Below are 17,171 nucleotides of genomic sequence, written 5' to 3'. Positions count from 1 at the left end.
CTTAAAGGAAAACACATAGACTTTCCTTTGAAACTAGCTGCAGAAGCAAAGAACCCTTTGTTTTGGATGCATAAAAACTTCACAGTACAATAACAGGTATATTTTAAATTGCAGCCTAGCTATTTCTGATCCCATCTAACACACACCCCTTGAAACATGATCAAATATGATTAAAAGCCCTTTATATTGTGGATAGCCAATTTGAAAGCAGGCAGTCGATTTACCAACATAAATTACTTTGAACATTACCCACTCTATGCATATACCCTCCATATCAGGCCTCCAGGTGAAAGTTTCCTGAACATATAGACACAGGGATGAAAGTCCTGGAGAGCCTGTTATCACTCAGACAGTACTGCTCCTATGGCCACATTAGAGGTTTTCATTTCCACGCTCAAAAGGAAAAGGAACATTGCCCCTGGTATATCTTTGTTTCCCAGTTCCAGATAGTGATTCAGTTCAGGACTCACTGGTTCATACACAGTTGGAGCCAATTTGAAAGCAGGCAGTCGATTTACCAACATAAATTACTTTGAACATTACCCACTCTATGCATATACCCTCCATATCAGGCCTCCAGGTGAAAGTTTCCTGAACATATAGACACAGGGATGAAAGTCCTGGAGAACCTGTTATCACTCAGACAGTACTGCTCCTATGGCCACATTAGAGGTTTTCATTTCCACGCTCAAAAGGAAAAGGAACATTGCCCCTGGTATATCTTTGTTTCCCAGTTCCAGATAGTGATTCAGTTCAGGACTCACTGGTTCATACACAGTTGGATACTGCAGTATTTCCTTTTAATAAAGGACATGGTATACCAGCCAGTGTGATGGACCTCAATATGAATCCTTTCTACAGGATCTCCTGCAAGTAATATTGTTAGGAAGCAAACTGACATTCAAGTATATAGGTGACCATATAATATTCCGGTGTCTGGCACCAGGCCAATTGCACAATCATAATCCCTGTGAGGGGGAGGCTGGTCAAAACTGTACTTCTCTAAGACATCCCAGACTGCCTCATATTTTCAAAGCAAGAAACACAGCAGATCTGGTGGTAGATTTCTGTTGCCCTCATCCTTAGACTCTCAGTACTATTTTGCATTTCCCACATTGAAACTGTTCCTGCTGTTTCTCATACGCTTCAAATATCTGCTCCAGCAGTACAATCCTCATAATACAGTGGGTAGGCTTCTTGCTGGAGTGAAGGATAATGTTGTTGAAGCAGAAGTCCAAGGTGTCACAACTTGGAAGGTGAGCCCTTGGGCTGCAGCTGGGTTGGTCTTGCCTGGTCAACCTGAGGATTAGCTGGGCCCCAACTGATGGCCGGTAAGTTACCAGAGCTAGGCACAAGACAGGTAGGATCATAGGAGGTAAATTTTCAAAATTATTGGGGCTGTTAAGCCCAGTAGAAATAACCCTTCCTTAGACACATACAAAGAATTTTCTCAATACTTGGGGTGCTCAAGCAAACAGCACCCACAAAGTCAGCTCCTATGGGTAGGATTAGGCACTAGACTCAGCAGGAACTGGAGACAAGGCACAGCTGGGACTGAAGGCTTGACTGGAGTAGGAGATAGGGCTAAGCAAGTAGGTAGGATACAAGACAGACGCAGCAAGGCTGACTGGAGACAAACTAGGCAGGCAAGCTGGACTGGAGGCAGGGCAAGGAGGCAAGGCAGGAACCAGAAGGCAAGGCTGGAAGTCAGGCAAGGCAAGAGCTGAAGGCAAGGCAAGCAAGCTGGACTGGAGACAGACAAGGCAGGCAAGCTGGACTGGAGGCAGGCAAGGCAAGGCTGGGAGGCAAAGTAGGAGCCAGAAGGCAAGGCTGGAGGTCAGGCAAGGCAAGAGCTGAAGGCAAGGCAAGCAGGGGGACAAACACTCTGGAACCAACTAGGTGACCTGTTGTGAAGGCAGCTCTGGAGAGTCCAGGGCTGCCTTAAATAGGTCTAGGTCCATGATGTCAATCCTGGGTGCCTCCATAGGTCTCCAGCTGCTGGCCCTGCTGCACCAAACATCCGGACCTAGAACTCCTCATAGAGATCGTGGACCCCGACCCTGATCTCCGCTGAGGATAAGTCATGGCACGGGAAACGGCCTGAGGCCATGACACAAGGGTTGAGGGAGCAACAGTGATGCTGTGGGAAGATAAGATTCTGAGGTCCATGTCAGATTTGGTGGGTCACAGGATAGAGAATTTTCCATGCCAGAAATTGTGTTTATTTAGGCACACACCTGGTAGGCCTGAGTATAATCCAGACCTGGTTAGATATGAATTTTTAAGGATGGCCATGCGCCTTCAGGGAATATTCTCCTTGCTTGTCTGAGACAGTGGGACACAAAAACATGATATTGTCACTTCGCACTAGCCCACTCCATGTATGGGTTGCACTTGTGAACAATAGAAGTCCTAGAATGATGACAAATGAAGAAATTGGGTAAGTCAGATAGTCAAGAGCTCTATGTGTGCTCCCAGGTATGCCTCCAAAGGAAGGATTTTCAGTTCCACAGGTCCTTATTTCAACAGAGATCCAGCAATCAACCAGCTCAGTAGTAACTTTACTATAGCATGGAAGACAGAGATGACTGGACCTACCACTAGGAGAACCAGGCAGTAGCCTAGAATGCCAGAATTTGGGAGACAGCAAAATAGCACAAGGGCCAACTGCATGGAGCATCATGGAAGTTGGGATCCCATGATGTCACCAGCCAAAGACAGAATTCAACTGGGTAGGGCAGCAGGCGACTCCTGCATCACATGATCAACATCAAAACTATTGGCCCCATGACCAGACATGTTTGCAGTGGTGGCCTTAAAGACAAGGAGAAAGTCATGGAGAGTTTTAATAACTAAATTGGAATGGGCAGGTCAAAAACAAGGCTGAAGATTTGCATGGGGAGGGGTTCTGTGGGATGTGGAGTGATGTGGTGCAGAAACTCATTGTGGGCCTCATTGTATAAGTTAGCAGGGGCTGAAAAGTGGGACTTAAATGTAGGACTAGGTGGGAAAAAAACACAGACACAGTAGCTCACTGGAAAGGTTGACATCAATTTGCATAGTGTACCCAGTATTCTTGCACTGGCCCTGGGAAGCCATATAACCTCAGCAAGTTGGTGTTGATGGAATTGACTGTGGCCCATTGATCTTGGTAAGCCTGTTATAAGAGTAAAGTGAAGACAGAGCTCCTAAATTTAATCATCCCAAGGGCCTGCACAGGAGATTTTGGGTCATAATTTCCATGGTGTATGGCTCCTCCCTGCCAGTCTAACCCAGTTTGATTCCAGTCAGTACTTCTGAGGGTACCTAGAGATGCTTGTTTAGTCTGCAGCAAGGCTAAATACTATGTTGAGCCTTGTTGAAATAAAAACAGGTTTTGGTATTTCCTCCACTCTTTATTCAAGGAATAAACTATGACTGCCTGGCGACTATCAGCATTGGCTGTAGACCGGGGAGGGGGGGCTCATGGAACGGCTGGTGAGCAGGATTCTGGTAACTCCTTTCCCTCCTGTTGCCACTTAGTTAGGCAGTCATCAATATACATTGCAGGTCTACATGTATAAGCATATCAACTAGTTTGGATTTACATTACAGAATTTCAGTAATGATGATGGGTGCATTTGAATGAAGAAAACAGGCAGCAGCATAAGCACTGGCAAGTTAGAGGCAAAAAGAAGCTTGCGAAAGAGGTAAAAATATTAAAAAAAAAACTCTCACAGGTACAATAGAAGCAGAATACCTGTGTGGGAGTGAGGACCATTAGGTCATCATGAAGTCAAAAAGGCAGAAGGACTTTGGTAGACTAGATTACTGGGCATCCAAATGGCAGATGAAATGTGGAGCAGCATTTCAGAAAGGCCATACAAATCAAAATTGAAACGCCCGGGTCAGGACGTCTCAAATTCCACTAGCATTTTTGAACAGGATCTGCCAACGTAGGGTTTATTTACTTCTTATAAATAGAAATGGACATTTATGCATCAGTTACATGCGGCAGGACTACCCATTTTAGAATTATAAATGTCTAAAATATGAACAGGTCAAAGCAAGCACATAAATATTTATGTTATGAAATAGCAACAGACATTTAAGTGAGGCAATAGGCAGTGGCATTCTGTGGTTCACTGCCACCCGAGGCGGATCGCTGCTGCGCGTACCCCCCCCCCCCCCCCGGCTGCAGGGCAACATGGCACCCCCCCCCCCCCCCCCGACCCAGTCCCCACCTGTCTACCAGCTCCATCCACCTGGCGCCTCACGCGACTCTGTGCTGCTGTAAAAGAAGAAAATCACCTCGTCGTCGGCCCTTCCCTCACTGTGTCCTGCCCTCTGATGTAGCATCCTATTTTCTCAAGGGCGGGACAGAGTGAGGGAAGGGCTGACGAGGCGATTTTCTTCTCTTACAGCAGCGCAGACGCGAGGCACCGCACCACACAGCTGCCGGGTGGATGGAGCTGGTAGGGATTCGCTAGCAGAGCACACACCCTCACCCGATGACACCCGGGGCGCACCGCCCCGCCCTTGCTACACCACTGGCAATAGGGCAATTCTGTGACTTGGCACCTACAATGGTGTGTGCTTAACATCACTTCTATAACTGCTTCAGGGTGTGCCTAAGATGTTATACAATATATATATTTTTTTTTTATTACATTTGTACCCCGCGTGCTTTCCCACTCATGGCAGGCTCAATGCGGCAGGCAATGGAGGGTTAAGTGACTTGCCCAGAGTCACAAGGAGCTGCCTGTGCCGGGAATCGAACTCAGTTCCTCAGTTCCCCAGGACCAAAGTCCACCACCCTAACCACTAGGCCACTCCTCCACAATACTAGCGCAAAGTCACATTGACTGGCATTAGTTGGTGCAATGCATGCAACTGATAGTATTCTATAAGTTGCATACATAGCTCGGCAGCACGCCTACGGTCTGCTCCAGCCACGTGTATGCCTCCTTGCCCTTACACACTAAGGAAGAAATTCAATAAACAGCACCAAAACATAGGCACTGAAAAGAATTCAGCACTAAGGGCTATTCTATAAAGGGTATACGCCTTATATAGAATACCGTTTAGCGCAGATCCCACGCCTAACTTTCGGGCGCCAGACTTACACCTGCTGAAACCTGGTGTAAATGCTGGCACCCAAGCTAGGTGCAATTAGGCAGTATTATGTAATTTCACATGCAACTTTTCAGAACACCCCCAACATGCCCATGGCCATGCCCCCTTTTGAGATACATGACATGGGAGTTAGGTGCCATGCCTCATAGAATAGCACACATCCAGATGTGTGCACAAGTTTTACTAATTGCCAATTAACTAATTGGCTGTTATCAACCAATTATTGAAGGTTCAGAGCTCATTATCCAATTTATTTGTGTGTGCATCTCGGAAGCATGTCTAAAGTTGGTTGCACAACTTTGGGTGCCATATTTAGAATCTGGGGTTAAGCAACTTTGGCATGTAAGTTATAGAAGAGCAGTTACCACTTATGCAGGTAACTACTACTACTAATACTCATTTCTATAGCAGTACTAGACATATGTAGCGCTGTACACTGGACTTTAAGAGACAGTCCCTGCTCCAGGGGTGTAGCCAGACAGCAGATTTTGGGTGGGCCTAGGCAAGAAGTGGGTGGGCACCAAATGTTCTCTCCCCCACCCCCACATCAAAAAAATATCTCAGCTGGTGGGAAAATGCTTCTCTCCAGTCTCCACCTTGGTAGTCTGCAGCAGGCATGCGCTGAAAACTGAGCATACGAAGGTGCCAGTATTGTGGAGCGCAGCATTTTCATTACCATGTGCTACTGTTGGATGGGCCTGAACCCTAAGTGAGTGGGCCCCGGCCCACCCAGGCCCACCTATGGCTACGCCACTGCCCTGCTCAACAGAGCTTACAATCTAATTAGGACAGACAAACAGGACAAATAAGAGATAAGTGAATTACTAAGGTAGGAATGATAAAACATGGGTACTAAACAAGTGAGTATGGGTTAGGAGTTAAAAGCAGCATCAAAAAGGTGGGCTTTTAGCCTAGATTTTGAAGATGACCAGAGTTGGAGCTTGATGCACCAGGTCAGGAAGTCTATTCCAGGCATATGGTGCAGCAAGATAAAAGGAACAGAGTCTGGAGTTAGCGGTGGAGGAGAAGGGTGCAGATAAGAGAGATTTATCCAGTGAATGGAGTTCCCAGGGAGGAGTGTAGGGAGAGATGAGTAGAGTGGTAACTGCCAATTACTGGCACCTCTAATGTGCAGAAGTGCTATTATTGTATAACATATACATGCACTTGGTGGCTAACATTAGGCATCATGTTATAGATTTGCCCCTTAAATGTTCATTTTAGCCATTTTAGAAACATAAGCATGTATTTTTCTTGAACCTGTTACAGAGCCAAGTATGCCTTTCCAGTTTCTCCTTTGGGGGAGACATCAACCACTAGGACAGTCTTGGCCAAAATCCAGCCTGCCAACTTAATTTTTCTGGCCCGCAGAAGCTCTGTAGAAACATAGATTCCTCGGAGATCCCTGTGTTCCTGCCACAACTGTTCTAGCTGAGCTTGAGCCACACAGCACTGGAAGTTCTGGTTGGTCCTGCGGCTACAAGTTTCATGAGACTTGATACCGCAAGAACAACCCAAACTTCCGGTGCCATGCAGCTCAAGCTCAACGTTAGAGTCACAGCAGGGAAGCAGGGATCTCACAAGAGGACTTTTGCAGTTGAAGCCAGGTGAGGCACAATGAGTCCAACTAAAAAAAAAAAAAGAGGACACTGGGTTTTTTTCAGCTTTATCTTCCTCTGCTACTTTATGCTCAACTACCATAAAAATGAACCGAAGATGGGTGAAGGCGGGGGGAGGGGAGGTTTGCCTATGAGAGAGAGAGAGAGAGAATGGATAAAGGCAGGGGGGCACAAATGAGGGAAAGAGAGAGAGAGAATGGATGATGGAGGGGGGGCACATATGTGATTCTCAGAAAGAGAGAATGAGTGCGTGTGCACATGTGTGTTTTGGCCCTTCGAAATGTTACAAAATATAAAATGTAGCCCCCGATAGAAAAAGGTTAGACAACCCTACACTAGGAGATTAAGAGGGTGACCTCCCCTAATCGCTCCAGTGGAGTGCTTCCCTGAAACCTAAACATCCTAGGTAGGTGGTGTAAATCCCAATAGGGATTTGGGGGGAGGGGGAGGTAAATGTTCATTCCCTTTCTGAAATGGAGACTACAGTTTTAAGGCCTCCCTAGTACACCCCAAAACATGCCCAGACCACACCCACTTGTATATTTTTCAGTTTTAGAGGTGTATATCCCAGCTTTGTGTAAATCTCAATTTAGACATTATGCAATATACATTTCTATAGGGATAGTTATTAAGGTGTAGTAAAAGGTGGCCTTTTACAGATTCTTAATTTATCGTGAGGTTCACAAATCTGTGGTAATTCATTACCATAGGTTGCTGACTCCAACGGTACAAAAAGAACACAATTTGCAATAAACCTTGCAAGCTGCATTCTTCATGTCTCCCATCAATATCAGACTGCAAAGCCATAGCCCAAAGCTTTCCAGAGGCACCTGGTCCCCCCTCCCACCCAGGTTCCACCATACAAACACAAACCCCAGATCCCTGGTCCCCCTTCCCACCTAGTTCATTGTTGAGAAAGTTGTAGACGACTCAGAGCACAGCACTGAGACTGATTTTCTCCTTGAGCAGCTGGACCGGCTTTCTGCTTATTATGCCAAGGTTCATTGGTTCAAACCAAAAAAACAAAAAGATTCCCTACGGAACCTGTGCAGTAAGTGGGTATTTTCAAAATAAGGAGGAAAAAGCCTCAAGAAGCTCCCAGCCAAAAGCCACAGGAGCAGGACTGCTTCATCACTGGCAAAAAAAAAAAACCTCCTTAAAAAAAATAATTCCAATAATTTGAGAATAAACAACTGTTCAAAATATTCCAAACAGTTCTTCAAAACAATCTAAACAGCTAGCAGTACTTAGCTGTGATTACTTTTCCTTCCTCCAACAGGCAGACCATGACCAACAGTGGCCAGTGTTTCGTCAAGCTGCATAAGGTCAAACGGCCGAAAAAATCTGTAGAAACAAAGAAAAAAAAAAATCAAAGACAAGAAGTCTCACAATCTTCATTACATCCAGCTTTTCACTCACTCACTATTGCTCACCTAAACTCCATTCCAAATTTGACAGGACTCAAAAGGCTGTCCTGGAAAAATTGCGGCCCCCATAAAAAGCCTGACATCAGACGCCTAGGACGGCACTATCCAATCTCTTTCCGAGCCAGTCCATAAACCCATCCAATAAGAATAGGTCAGAAAAAATGACACCATTCAAGTTTAGCATTAAGGCCTTGCAGAATCAGTGCATTAAGTCTAAAGATCCATTGTTGCTCCTTCTGCAGTAATATGCACCGTCTATCACTGCCTCTTTTAGATGTATCAATCTGTTGGAGCACCAGACATCATAGAGTCGCAAACAGGTGCTGACATGCATGACTCGCTAAAGGTGATGTTATCTTTTGAGTTTTAATGGCACTCTTATGCTCCACCAGACGAGTGGACAATTGTCGAGAAGTCTGACCCATGTATAGCTTCTCACACGGGCAAATAATACAATAAATCAGATGAACTGATTTACACGTGGTGTTGACAAATAAAGTGTATTCTTCTTCAGTAGAAGGATGTTTAAATGTGTTCATCTCTAACATAAGTGAGCACATGCTACATTCATTACATTTTTTGTGTCCTCTAAATTAATTCTGACATTTCCAGTCCCACTTCTGCCAACATAGAAAGGCTTAACAACTCTTTCAAATTCTTACATCTGCTGTACGCAAACCGCACTCTAGAATGAGAGAAGAAAGGCAACATCTTCAAAATATGGGTCACTTCACAATATGGGTCTTTTCAAAATACGGGTCACTTCACAGTTCTTAGAAGTGTATCTCAGTACACAAGTCTGGACCACTTCTTCCTCTTCTAAAACTTGAGACCAGGGTTGCAACAAAAGATCTCTGTTATTGTATTTAGCATGGCGATAAGCATTTAAAACCACCCTTCTAGGATACCCATGGGCCAAAAGCTTTTCACAAAAACCACGTGCTTGATATCGAAACTCCCTGTCTTCTGAACAGATCCGTCAATATCTCAAGAGCTGTGAGAAGGGAAGACTGTCTTTTAAGGCTCTTGGGTGACAACTAGAGTAGTCTAAAAAAGTATTCACATCAGTGTGTTTGCGATAGTGAAATTAACTGCTTTCTTCTGTACCTTCACATCCAAATATGTGATTTTCTCTTCATCACATTGCACTGTGAACTTGATGGCATATATTCAAATACTCTACAAACTGGGCAAGCAAACCTTATCTGCTTGCCACAACATAAATATGTCATCAATAAAACATACCCATATTCTGATATACATCAGCCTGTTTAATAAAAACAGGCTAGAATAAATGTGTTTATTCTCAAAACGAGACATAAAGAAATTAGCCACAGAGGGTGCCATCGTGGCACCCATGCTGACTCCCATTATTTGCTGAAATATCCTCCCCCTGTATTGAAAAAAATTTGTTTTATTGCAATAGATGCCAGATTAATAATAAAGGATGTAGGGGTGTCCTGATTTCCCCGCTGTTCCAAAACCATTCAAGCACTCCTAAGGCTTCATCCTGGTGGATAGCAGTGTAAAGCGAAACCACATCCAGCGTCACCAATAAATAACCTTCCAGTGACCCTTCCCAGCCTTGTAAATAACTCATAAAATATGTAGAATCTTTGATATATGACTTCCCTGTAGACACCAATGGATGTAAAAAAAAAGTGTCCACATATATCAAGAGGGGTTCTAAAAGTGACCCCCGACCAGAAACAATAGGGTATCCTTGAGGGTTTAGTAGAGTCTTGTGGACCTTGGGAAGCGTATAGAACACTGGTATCCTATAGAATTCTCCATTCAAAAATTGAAACTCCTTCTGAGTTATTAAATTATTGGAATATGCTTCTCCTATTAAATGGAGGATCCACTCTCTCAATACTGAAGTAGGATCCTCCTTTAATTCAACACAATCTAATGCATTGCCAAGCTGTTGAAACACTTCTTCATCATATGCAGAGCGACAATCTGAGCATTATCTTTCAACCCATCCAGGGCTCCATACTCAATCATGGAGAGATTACTATGGTGATCCACTGTGGCTTGTTCCATGTTCTCCAGATCTCTCAGAATCACTTGTCTAAAAATGGATAAAGTAGGATCCAGAGGACAAGGGGGTACCCAGGTTGACTTAGGTTTAACCCTGGACCAATCTAACACTTGATCATCTCATTGTGCAAAAAATATTCTGATCTGTAATTTACAAATAAATCTGTCAAGATCAACATAACACTGAAACATATCATATCTTTGTGATGGTAAAAAGGAGAGGCCTTTGGAAAGGATCATCAATTCAGGTGCTGAAAGGGTATGTGAGGATAAATTTATTATAGTAGAACTATTCAGTGTTGTGACCGAGTCTGTGGATGCCCCTGCCTGATAGGGAGACCCTGTTTATCCATTAGTTGCATACCTCTCCTGCCTCTTCTGGAGTGGCCACTCCGACCTCAGCCTTTCCTTCCGCAGCCTTCCTCTAAAAAAGAGGTATCATCCGAGCCTGAGGAACTTAAATCTGAACGATCACCTTCTTCTCCTTCAAATGGTGGTCTCACATTGTCATTAACCTTATTTAACCACGGAAAACTATTTTCTTTTCATAGTCTTTCTCATCTCTTTGAAATTTCTTAATCTTGGATTCCTGCAAAGAGTATTTGAAAGATTCTATTTTGATCTTTAACTCTTCATGTTGTTTATTAAAAGTGTCAAGTGCACTCTGCATTCTTTTGAGAGCTTTCTCTATCTCGGTATTGATCGACATAGCCATCTCTCTGGTTTTGTCTATAATCAATACCATAAGGTCCAATCAGCACTTATTTAAAATGCCTGCCCATTGAGATGGAAACTCCGCACCATCCAGAAACATCTTAGGTGGTTTAACTATGTGTATTCCTCTTGGTAGAAATTCCTTTGTACAATAATCAATCAATGTTGCTCCACGCAACTCTGCTCTGTCCAGTCGCTTCATCAGGCTAGAGACAGCTGATCATGAAATAGAAAGAGCCATTGAAGGATCCATTTGCATTAAAGAAGGCCCTTTGAGCGTGTCAGAAACATGCTCTGAAGAAAAACTGTGTCCCGTTTTCCAGGATTGTACAGCCATTATATCCTCCAAACCAAAATCTAGATATTAACTACAAATATATGAGGAAGAGAATCTCAAAGGATTTAAAAAAAAAAAAAAAGATTCTCTACAGAACCTGAGCAGTAAGTGGGTATTTTCAAAATAAGGAGGAAAAAAACCTCAAGAAGCTCCCAGCCAAAAGCCACGGGAGCAGAACTGCTTCATCATCAGCAAAAAAAACTCCTTAAAAAATAATTCCAATCATTTGAGAATAAACAAATAAGTTCAGTTAGGCCATCTTGAATAATTCATTTGTTTACCTATCCATCTATGAAAGGTAAAAGAAGAAAGATCCTTTGTTCTTTTTTCAGGCAGCTAAATTTGGTAAAGAGGTTTCTTCTATGCTTTTACAGGCATTGGGGCATGTGAATTTTAGACATTTGCTTAAAACATCCTTGTTTAAAAATTTTGTTAGGCATTGAATGTATTAATTTTACTGATTATGTTTCTTTAATTGTCATTAATTTATCCTAGCTTGTCCAGCTCCTTGTTTTGTAATCCACATTGAACTGCGAGGTACTGCAGGCTCTATAAATAAATTATTATGTTGTTATGTTCCTCCACCCAAACACAATCTCCCAGACCCCGCCCTGGTCCCCCATACCACCTAGGATCCCCCATCCAAACACAACCCCCCTTAAGAGCTTCCCCCTCGAGCAGACCCCACTAAGTAGATGCCCCCACCCTCTGTAAGCCCCCTTAAGGGTTTCCTGTTGTCTAGTGGGTTCAGGGCCTTCCTAGCCCCAGCTTCATAATGGTAGCCACAACTCCCTAGCAGACGTCTCATAGTAGTATCACTAGAGATCAAAAAGCCTTCATACATCAGCTTGACCCTTAGCTGTAGTACCATAAGACTACCACTAGGGGTCACTAGATTATTTTGAACCTGGAGCTAGCTAAGGGTAGGAGCAACTGAAGATGGCTCCTGCTCCAACCCCACTAGACACTAGGGGGCCTACAGGAGGGTGGGGGGGGGAAGAAAAAACTAATGGTCTGCTAAGGCCCCTTTAAAGTGCCTCCCAGAAGCATGTAGCTAGCCAAGTGACCTTCCTCTCCCCTAACATGATGGTGCCATAGCCCATGATATAAAACAAGTGATTCACACAACTAGTTAACTATTCGTAGGCACTTGCCTATTCTACCTATTGGTAAATCAGCCTCTGAGGAAACTGCCAGGTCCAAAAAAAAGTCAAATAAAATTATTATACATCAGTGTTATAAGGCACCACCTTATGATCTGCCTTGGGATGGCTGGCGAGTGCACTCCAAGTAATCTTTTCTATATTGTTTACCAGTAAATAATATTAGGGTTCTTAAGACTGTGTGAGGGGTTTGGAGAAAGAGTAAGCTTCCTAGACTTACAAGTGGACAGGGGGGAGGGGGGTAGTAGGGAGGGGGGATGATAGTTACATAGTAACATAGTAGATGACAGCAGAAAAAGACCTGCACGGTCCATCCAGTTAAATGTGATTGTTAAGGGTAAGAGGTTAGATTGGAAAAAGTGAGTCAAAGGTGAGAATTTACGGTTGCTATTTTTGTTAGATGTACAGTTGGCAGTAGTTCGATGTTATATGTAGTAGTGAAGCTACACATTTTGGAGCACACTGGGGTGGCTCTTTGAGTTATTGTATGTTCATGACACTTTGACTTAATAAAGATACTTTCAAAAAAAAAAAAGAAGACAGCAAATGAGATTGGGAGAGCTGAACCCATCACACATTACTCATACTTGGACAAAGTGAAGGCATTTGCTCAATACTAAAAAATATATATATATTGGGGTGGGGGGAGGGCTTAAGCACCCACAACACATACAGTGCTATCTCCTATGGAAGACAGTAGAAAAGGTGAGCATTATGCTTGTGCTCAGTGAAAATTAAAGGAGTCCTCTAAAAGCATGTCCTTAGAAAACGTCCAGCACTATGCACTGAGTCACACGTTCAGCAGTTGGGGGGAAACACCTACTGTTGTGTCCAAAACTATTTCAACAATAAATGACGTGACTGTACAAGCAGAACTCTAAATCCCGTCCATAAAATTAAGATTTTCTTTATAACTTGCTAGAGCTGTAAAATTTTATTTTATTTTTGCTTCCTATAACTAGTCAGCGCCAGAAATTGAAAAATGTTGATAGCTATATTTTCACCTCCAATGTGCCCTGACCTAGCTAAGTATTTTTGTGGTTTTTGGCATTAAGAACTGACATTTGGCAACTCTTGGGAAGAAAAGAAAAAAAAAAAAGAAACGGTTTCCTGTATTAAATGAACTGGCACAAGTTACGTAAGATTACAAGTTCAAATACATCCCTGCAACCTGATTAAAAAAAAATCCTGCTTATCATCCCAGCTTTCACAATAATTTTAGTGCGAATCGATCAGTCTTCGGGCAACAGCTACCCCTAGTGGCCACAAAAAAAACCTTCTCTGCGAGCCTTTCTTCAGAAGGCAACAGGTTTACGATAAAGGTTTTTGGGTTTTTTTTGCATTTCATGTTTCCCGAACACTTAGGTCAGTACTGGGAGTTTTCGTTTCTAATTTCCCTTTTGTTACGAAAAGGTGAGACCGAGCTTCCTGCACTGAAAATACCTATGCTTTCCACCTTTTGCGACATCTTTCATCCATACCCTTAGATCACCAGGAGTGTAGAACAGTATCAGCAAACATTTGTTCATTATTTCGCAAAAAAAAAAAAAAAGTAACCTTTAACGATAAACTCCATTTCCAGTAAATTTCACATTTATGAGACCTCAGCAATCCTAGATTCTTCTTAAAATATGGAAAACACGTCTGAGAGCTCGGCTCATTATTTAAAATTTAACAAAATAAATGAAGCTTTCAAATTAAAATCTTAAGGCAAGCACAAGTTAGAAATACAGGAAATAATCTATATTAAATGCAGCACATGTGCCCTTATGAAAGCAGGTGTGTTTGGTTTTTAATCAACTTTCACTCCAACAAAAAAATAATGCTTGCCAGTGTTAGCTCTAGGTGTGCAATGTAATCGGAACTGAAAAGAAAATGACTGCTATCTGGCTAAATATTTGAGTTGTTGTTTTTATTTTTTTTTTACTTTGCACCGTGTATACGCCTCGTGCTCGCTGGACTCTGCTATCTCGACTTGTTGCTCTCTCTCTCTTTGAAAGTGACTTCTCTCCCACCCTGATCTACAGGACGTTTTTACTTCACGCAGCCTTTATCTTTCCAATCCAGTTCTTTAGGTCACTGGCGTGTAGTGTAGTGTAGGTAATCCCCAGGCTCCAGTACAAAGTGGGCGGTCCCGGCTGGAGGTGGAGTCTTCTTTTTTTTTCCATTTAAATCCTAGACTATAAAATGGGGCAAGGAGAAGCGGGATTATCAGAGAGGCGGAAAGGAACCCCGAGTAACAACAGAAAGGACTCCGACATCGCGAGACAAAAAGTGAAAAGGGGCGACTGAGCGCGCGACAGAACGATTCCAGCCCTCAAAAAAAAAAGTAGCAATGCTTCACTTAATTGGCTTTCACGCCCTGAAACTTCTGAAACAGGTGGCCGCCTTCTGCCTCTTACTACCTCGCTTTCTGCTGTCAGCTCTGATGCTCTGGCTCTTAGACTTTCTGTGCATCCGAAAGAAGGTCTTGATGGCCATGAGGGAGCAAAGCCATGGACCAGATGATCCTCCTCTCTGTGTCTCCGACTCCAACCGCATGTTTACCCTGCAGTCCCTGAAAGCTGTCTGGCACGGGCAAAAACTGGACTTATTCAAATCCGCCTATTTGGGCTTCTCGGCCCCCAACACCGAGGTCATCCAGCTGGACGGGCTGAAAAAGTCCAGGATCCTCGACTACGCCACGGAGAAGCGACCGCTGATCCTCAACTTCGGAAGCTGTACCTGACCCCCCTTCATGGCTCGCCTGCAGGCGTTCCAGCGCCTGGCGGCTCAGCACGTTGACATTGCGGATTTCCTCCTGGTTTATATCGAGGAAGCCCACCCCTCGGACGGCTGGGTGAGCACCGACGCGGCGTATCAGATTCCAAAGCACCAGTGCCTTCAAGACAGACTGAAGGCCGCCCAGTTGATGAACCAGAGGGTCCCCGGGTGTCCGGTGGTGGTTGACACCATGACTAATGGCTCCAATGCAGCCTACGGAGCCTACTTTGAAAGGCTTTACGTTGTCCAAGAAGGGAAGGTGATCTACCAGGGAGGAAGGGGGCCAGAGGGTTACAAGATCCTGGAACTGAGCAACTGGTTGAATCGATACAGAAATCAGCCTCACGCCCCCAGCGCCGTTGCCGTCCAACTTTAAACACATGCTCTGAAGGAAAGTATTAAAAAGCGCTGCAAACTACGTTGCAGTCCCAGAAAGTATTATCTTTTCCACAACCGCTGACAGGCGGCAATGAGCTCGTGAGTTTAGTTCAGGAAGTGGTGTCTATATCTATTCGAATCATGTTGATTTACAAGCTGGTTTTTATATCTTTAATACGGCATCGCCGAACGGAGCTACAGTATTCACTATACTTCCACTGTATATTGGTACTTTTACATGTTAAAGTATTTTATGGGGGGGGGGGGGGGGTTCCTATGCTTTGCTTCCTGAATGTTATTTTATTTTATTTTTTTTGTGTGCAAGAAAATTTGTTGTAAAACTTGTTCGGTATATAGCATAATGTTCACTGGTGCTTCTAGTATTTTTATGACGACCGATTTTAAACTGGTTGGACCAGAAGATCGAGTCCGATGTTATCAAATACTAGGTTCCAGTAACGTCGCTAGTCTGTGTCCTATTTATGACTTTTGTAAACTGCGTAAATAATTTTTTTTAATGAATTTTTTGTACAATAAAAACTCCAAAAATGTTAAGTAAATTGTATGTTTATTTTCATATAGTAAAGTAAAACAAAAGGCTGGAATAAAGTGCGCTAGATTACTTAGCTTGATTGAAATCATAGGGTAAGATAGTGCCAGTCCCACCTGCTGTGTTTCTTTCATTCATTTGGGGGGGGGGGGGGGGGAGGGCATGGGTGCTAACGTTAAAAGCTTTTGCATCCAGGAGCAGAGGGGCGTGTTCCTGAGTGAAGAAAGGAACTAAACGTTATAGCGTTAGATCCTATAGCCATGAAGGAAGAAGACACAGCAGTAAGTAAACCACTTTCACTTGCCTAGCAGCTGCTGAAAATCCAAAACATTTCTGTGTATAGAGAAAAACATAACTCGCCCCCTCAAGTAGCTGGTGTGGTGTTTACCACATGCTTACCATACACCTCGCACCGGCAGAGTTCCATCTTACAATAAGACCAAAACTCCGTGTGTTAGAAAAATAGGGCTCAGGAGACCGATAGCGCCTTATTCTCTAATGAGATCCAACCCGGATGTCCGATGCGATGCATTACCTCTCAGCCCTAGAAAGTAAACAATCGTCTTTTGCTGGGTAACACTTTTTAATCCTCCTACTAAAGGCACATGAGATATCACCTGTTCAAAGTCGGCACGCCTAGATTTCTTTATTATGAAATGATAGTGCCACCTTCAGGACAGGTAGTGAATGAGCCTCCTTTTTCATCTAATTTAGTTTGCCACGGTACAGACAGCCCTAGTCAAAGATGCATTTTTTTTTTCGCTCTAATTTTAGACATTTTTAAAACCGATTTAGGAGCCAGATGCACTAACTCCACGGAAAGAGCCCTTCCCTTACCGATCCCTTTTAGCGAATCGGTAAAAAACGGGCATGCATGAAGGAAATCGCATGCAAATGAGCTGCTCACTGTTAGCTCATTTGCATGCGATTTTCTTCCTAAGGAGGGGAAGCCAGTCAGCCAACTGAGCATGCGCAGAGCAGCCAAGCGTTATGCTAGCTGCTCTGCGCATGCCAAAGATGGCTTCATACTCATCCTTCACTCAAAAAAAAAAAAGGACATCC

The 17,171-nt window shown here is 43.6% G+C and overlaps 1 protein-coding gene and 1 long non-coding RNA gene across 2 annotated transcripts; both read left to right on the top strand.

Moving 5' to 3' along the window:
• Positions 1 to 664: 664 nt before the first annotated feature.
• LOC115477905 lies at positions 665 to 9,489 on the top strand. Its single transcript, XR_003943397.1, has 3 exons — positions 665 to 1,502; positions 2,076 to 2,080; positions 9,478 to 9,489. It is a non-coding gene; the product is annotated as an uncharacterized LOC115477905 (long non-coding RNA).
• A 5,145-nt stretch (positions 9,490 to 14,634) lies between these two features.
• DIO3 (iodothyronine deiodinase 3) lies at positions 14,635 to 16,128 on the top strand. The gene has a single exon (XM_030215036.1). It carries the CDS (start codon positions 14,754 to 14,756, stop codon positions 15,555 to 15,557), a length of 804 nt encoding a protein of 267 aa, XP_030070896.1. The 5' UTR covers positions 14,635 to 14,753; the 3' UTR covers positions 15,558 to 16,128.
• Positions 16,129 to 17,171: the final 1,043 nt, after the last annotated feature.

This window comes from Microcaecilia unicolor, chromosome 9 (assembly GCF_901765095.1).
Source record: "Microcaecilia unicolor chromosome 9, aMicUni1.1, whole genome shotgun sequence".
Classification (NCBI taxonomy): domain Eukaryota; kingdom Metazoa; phylum Chordata; class Amphibia; order Gymnophiona; family Siphonopidae; genus Microcaecilia; species Microcaecilia unicolor.
Note: the sequence above shows the minus strand (reverse complement) of the source record. Positions and strands in the feature narration are given on the sequence as shown.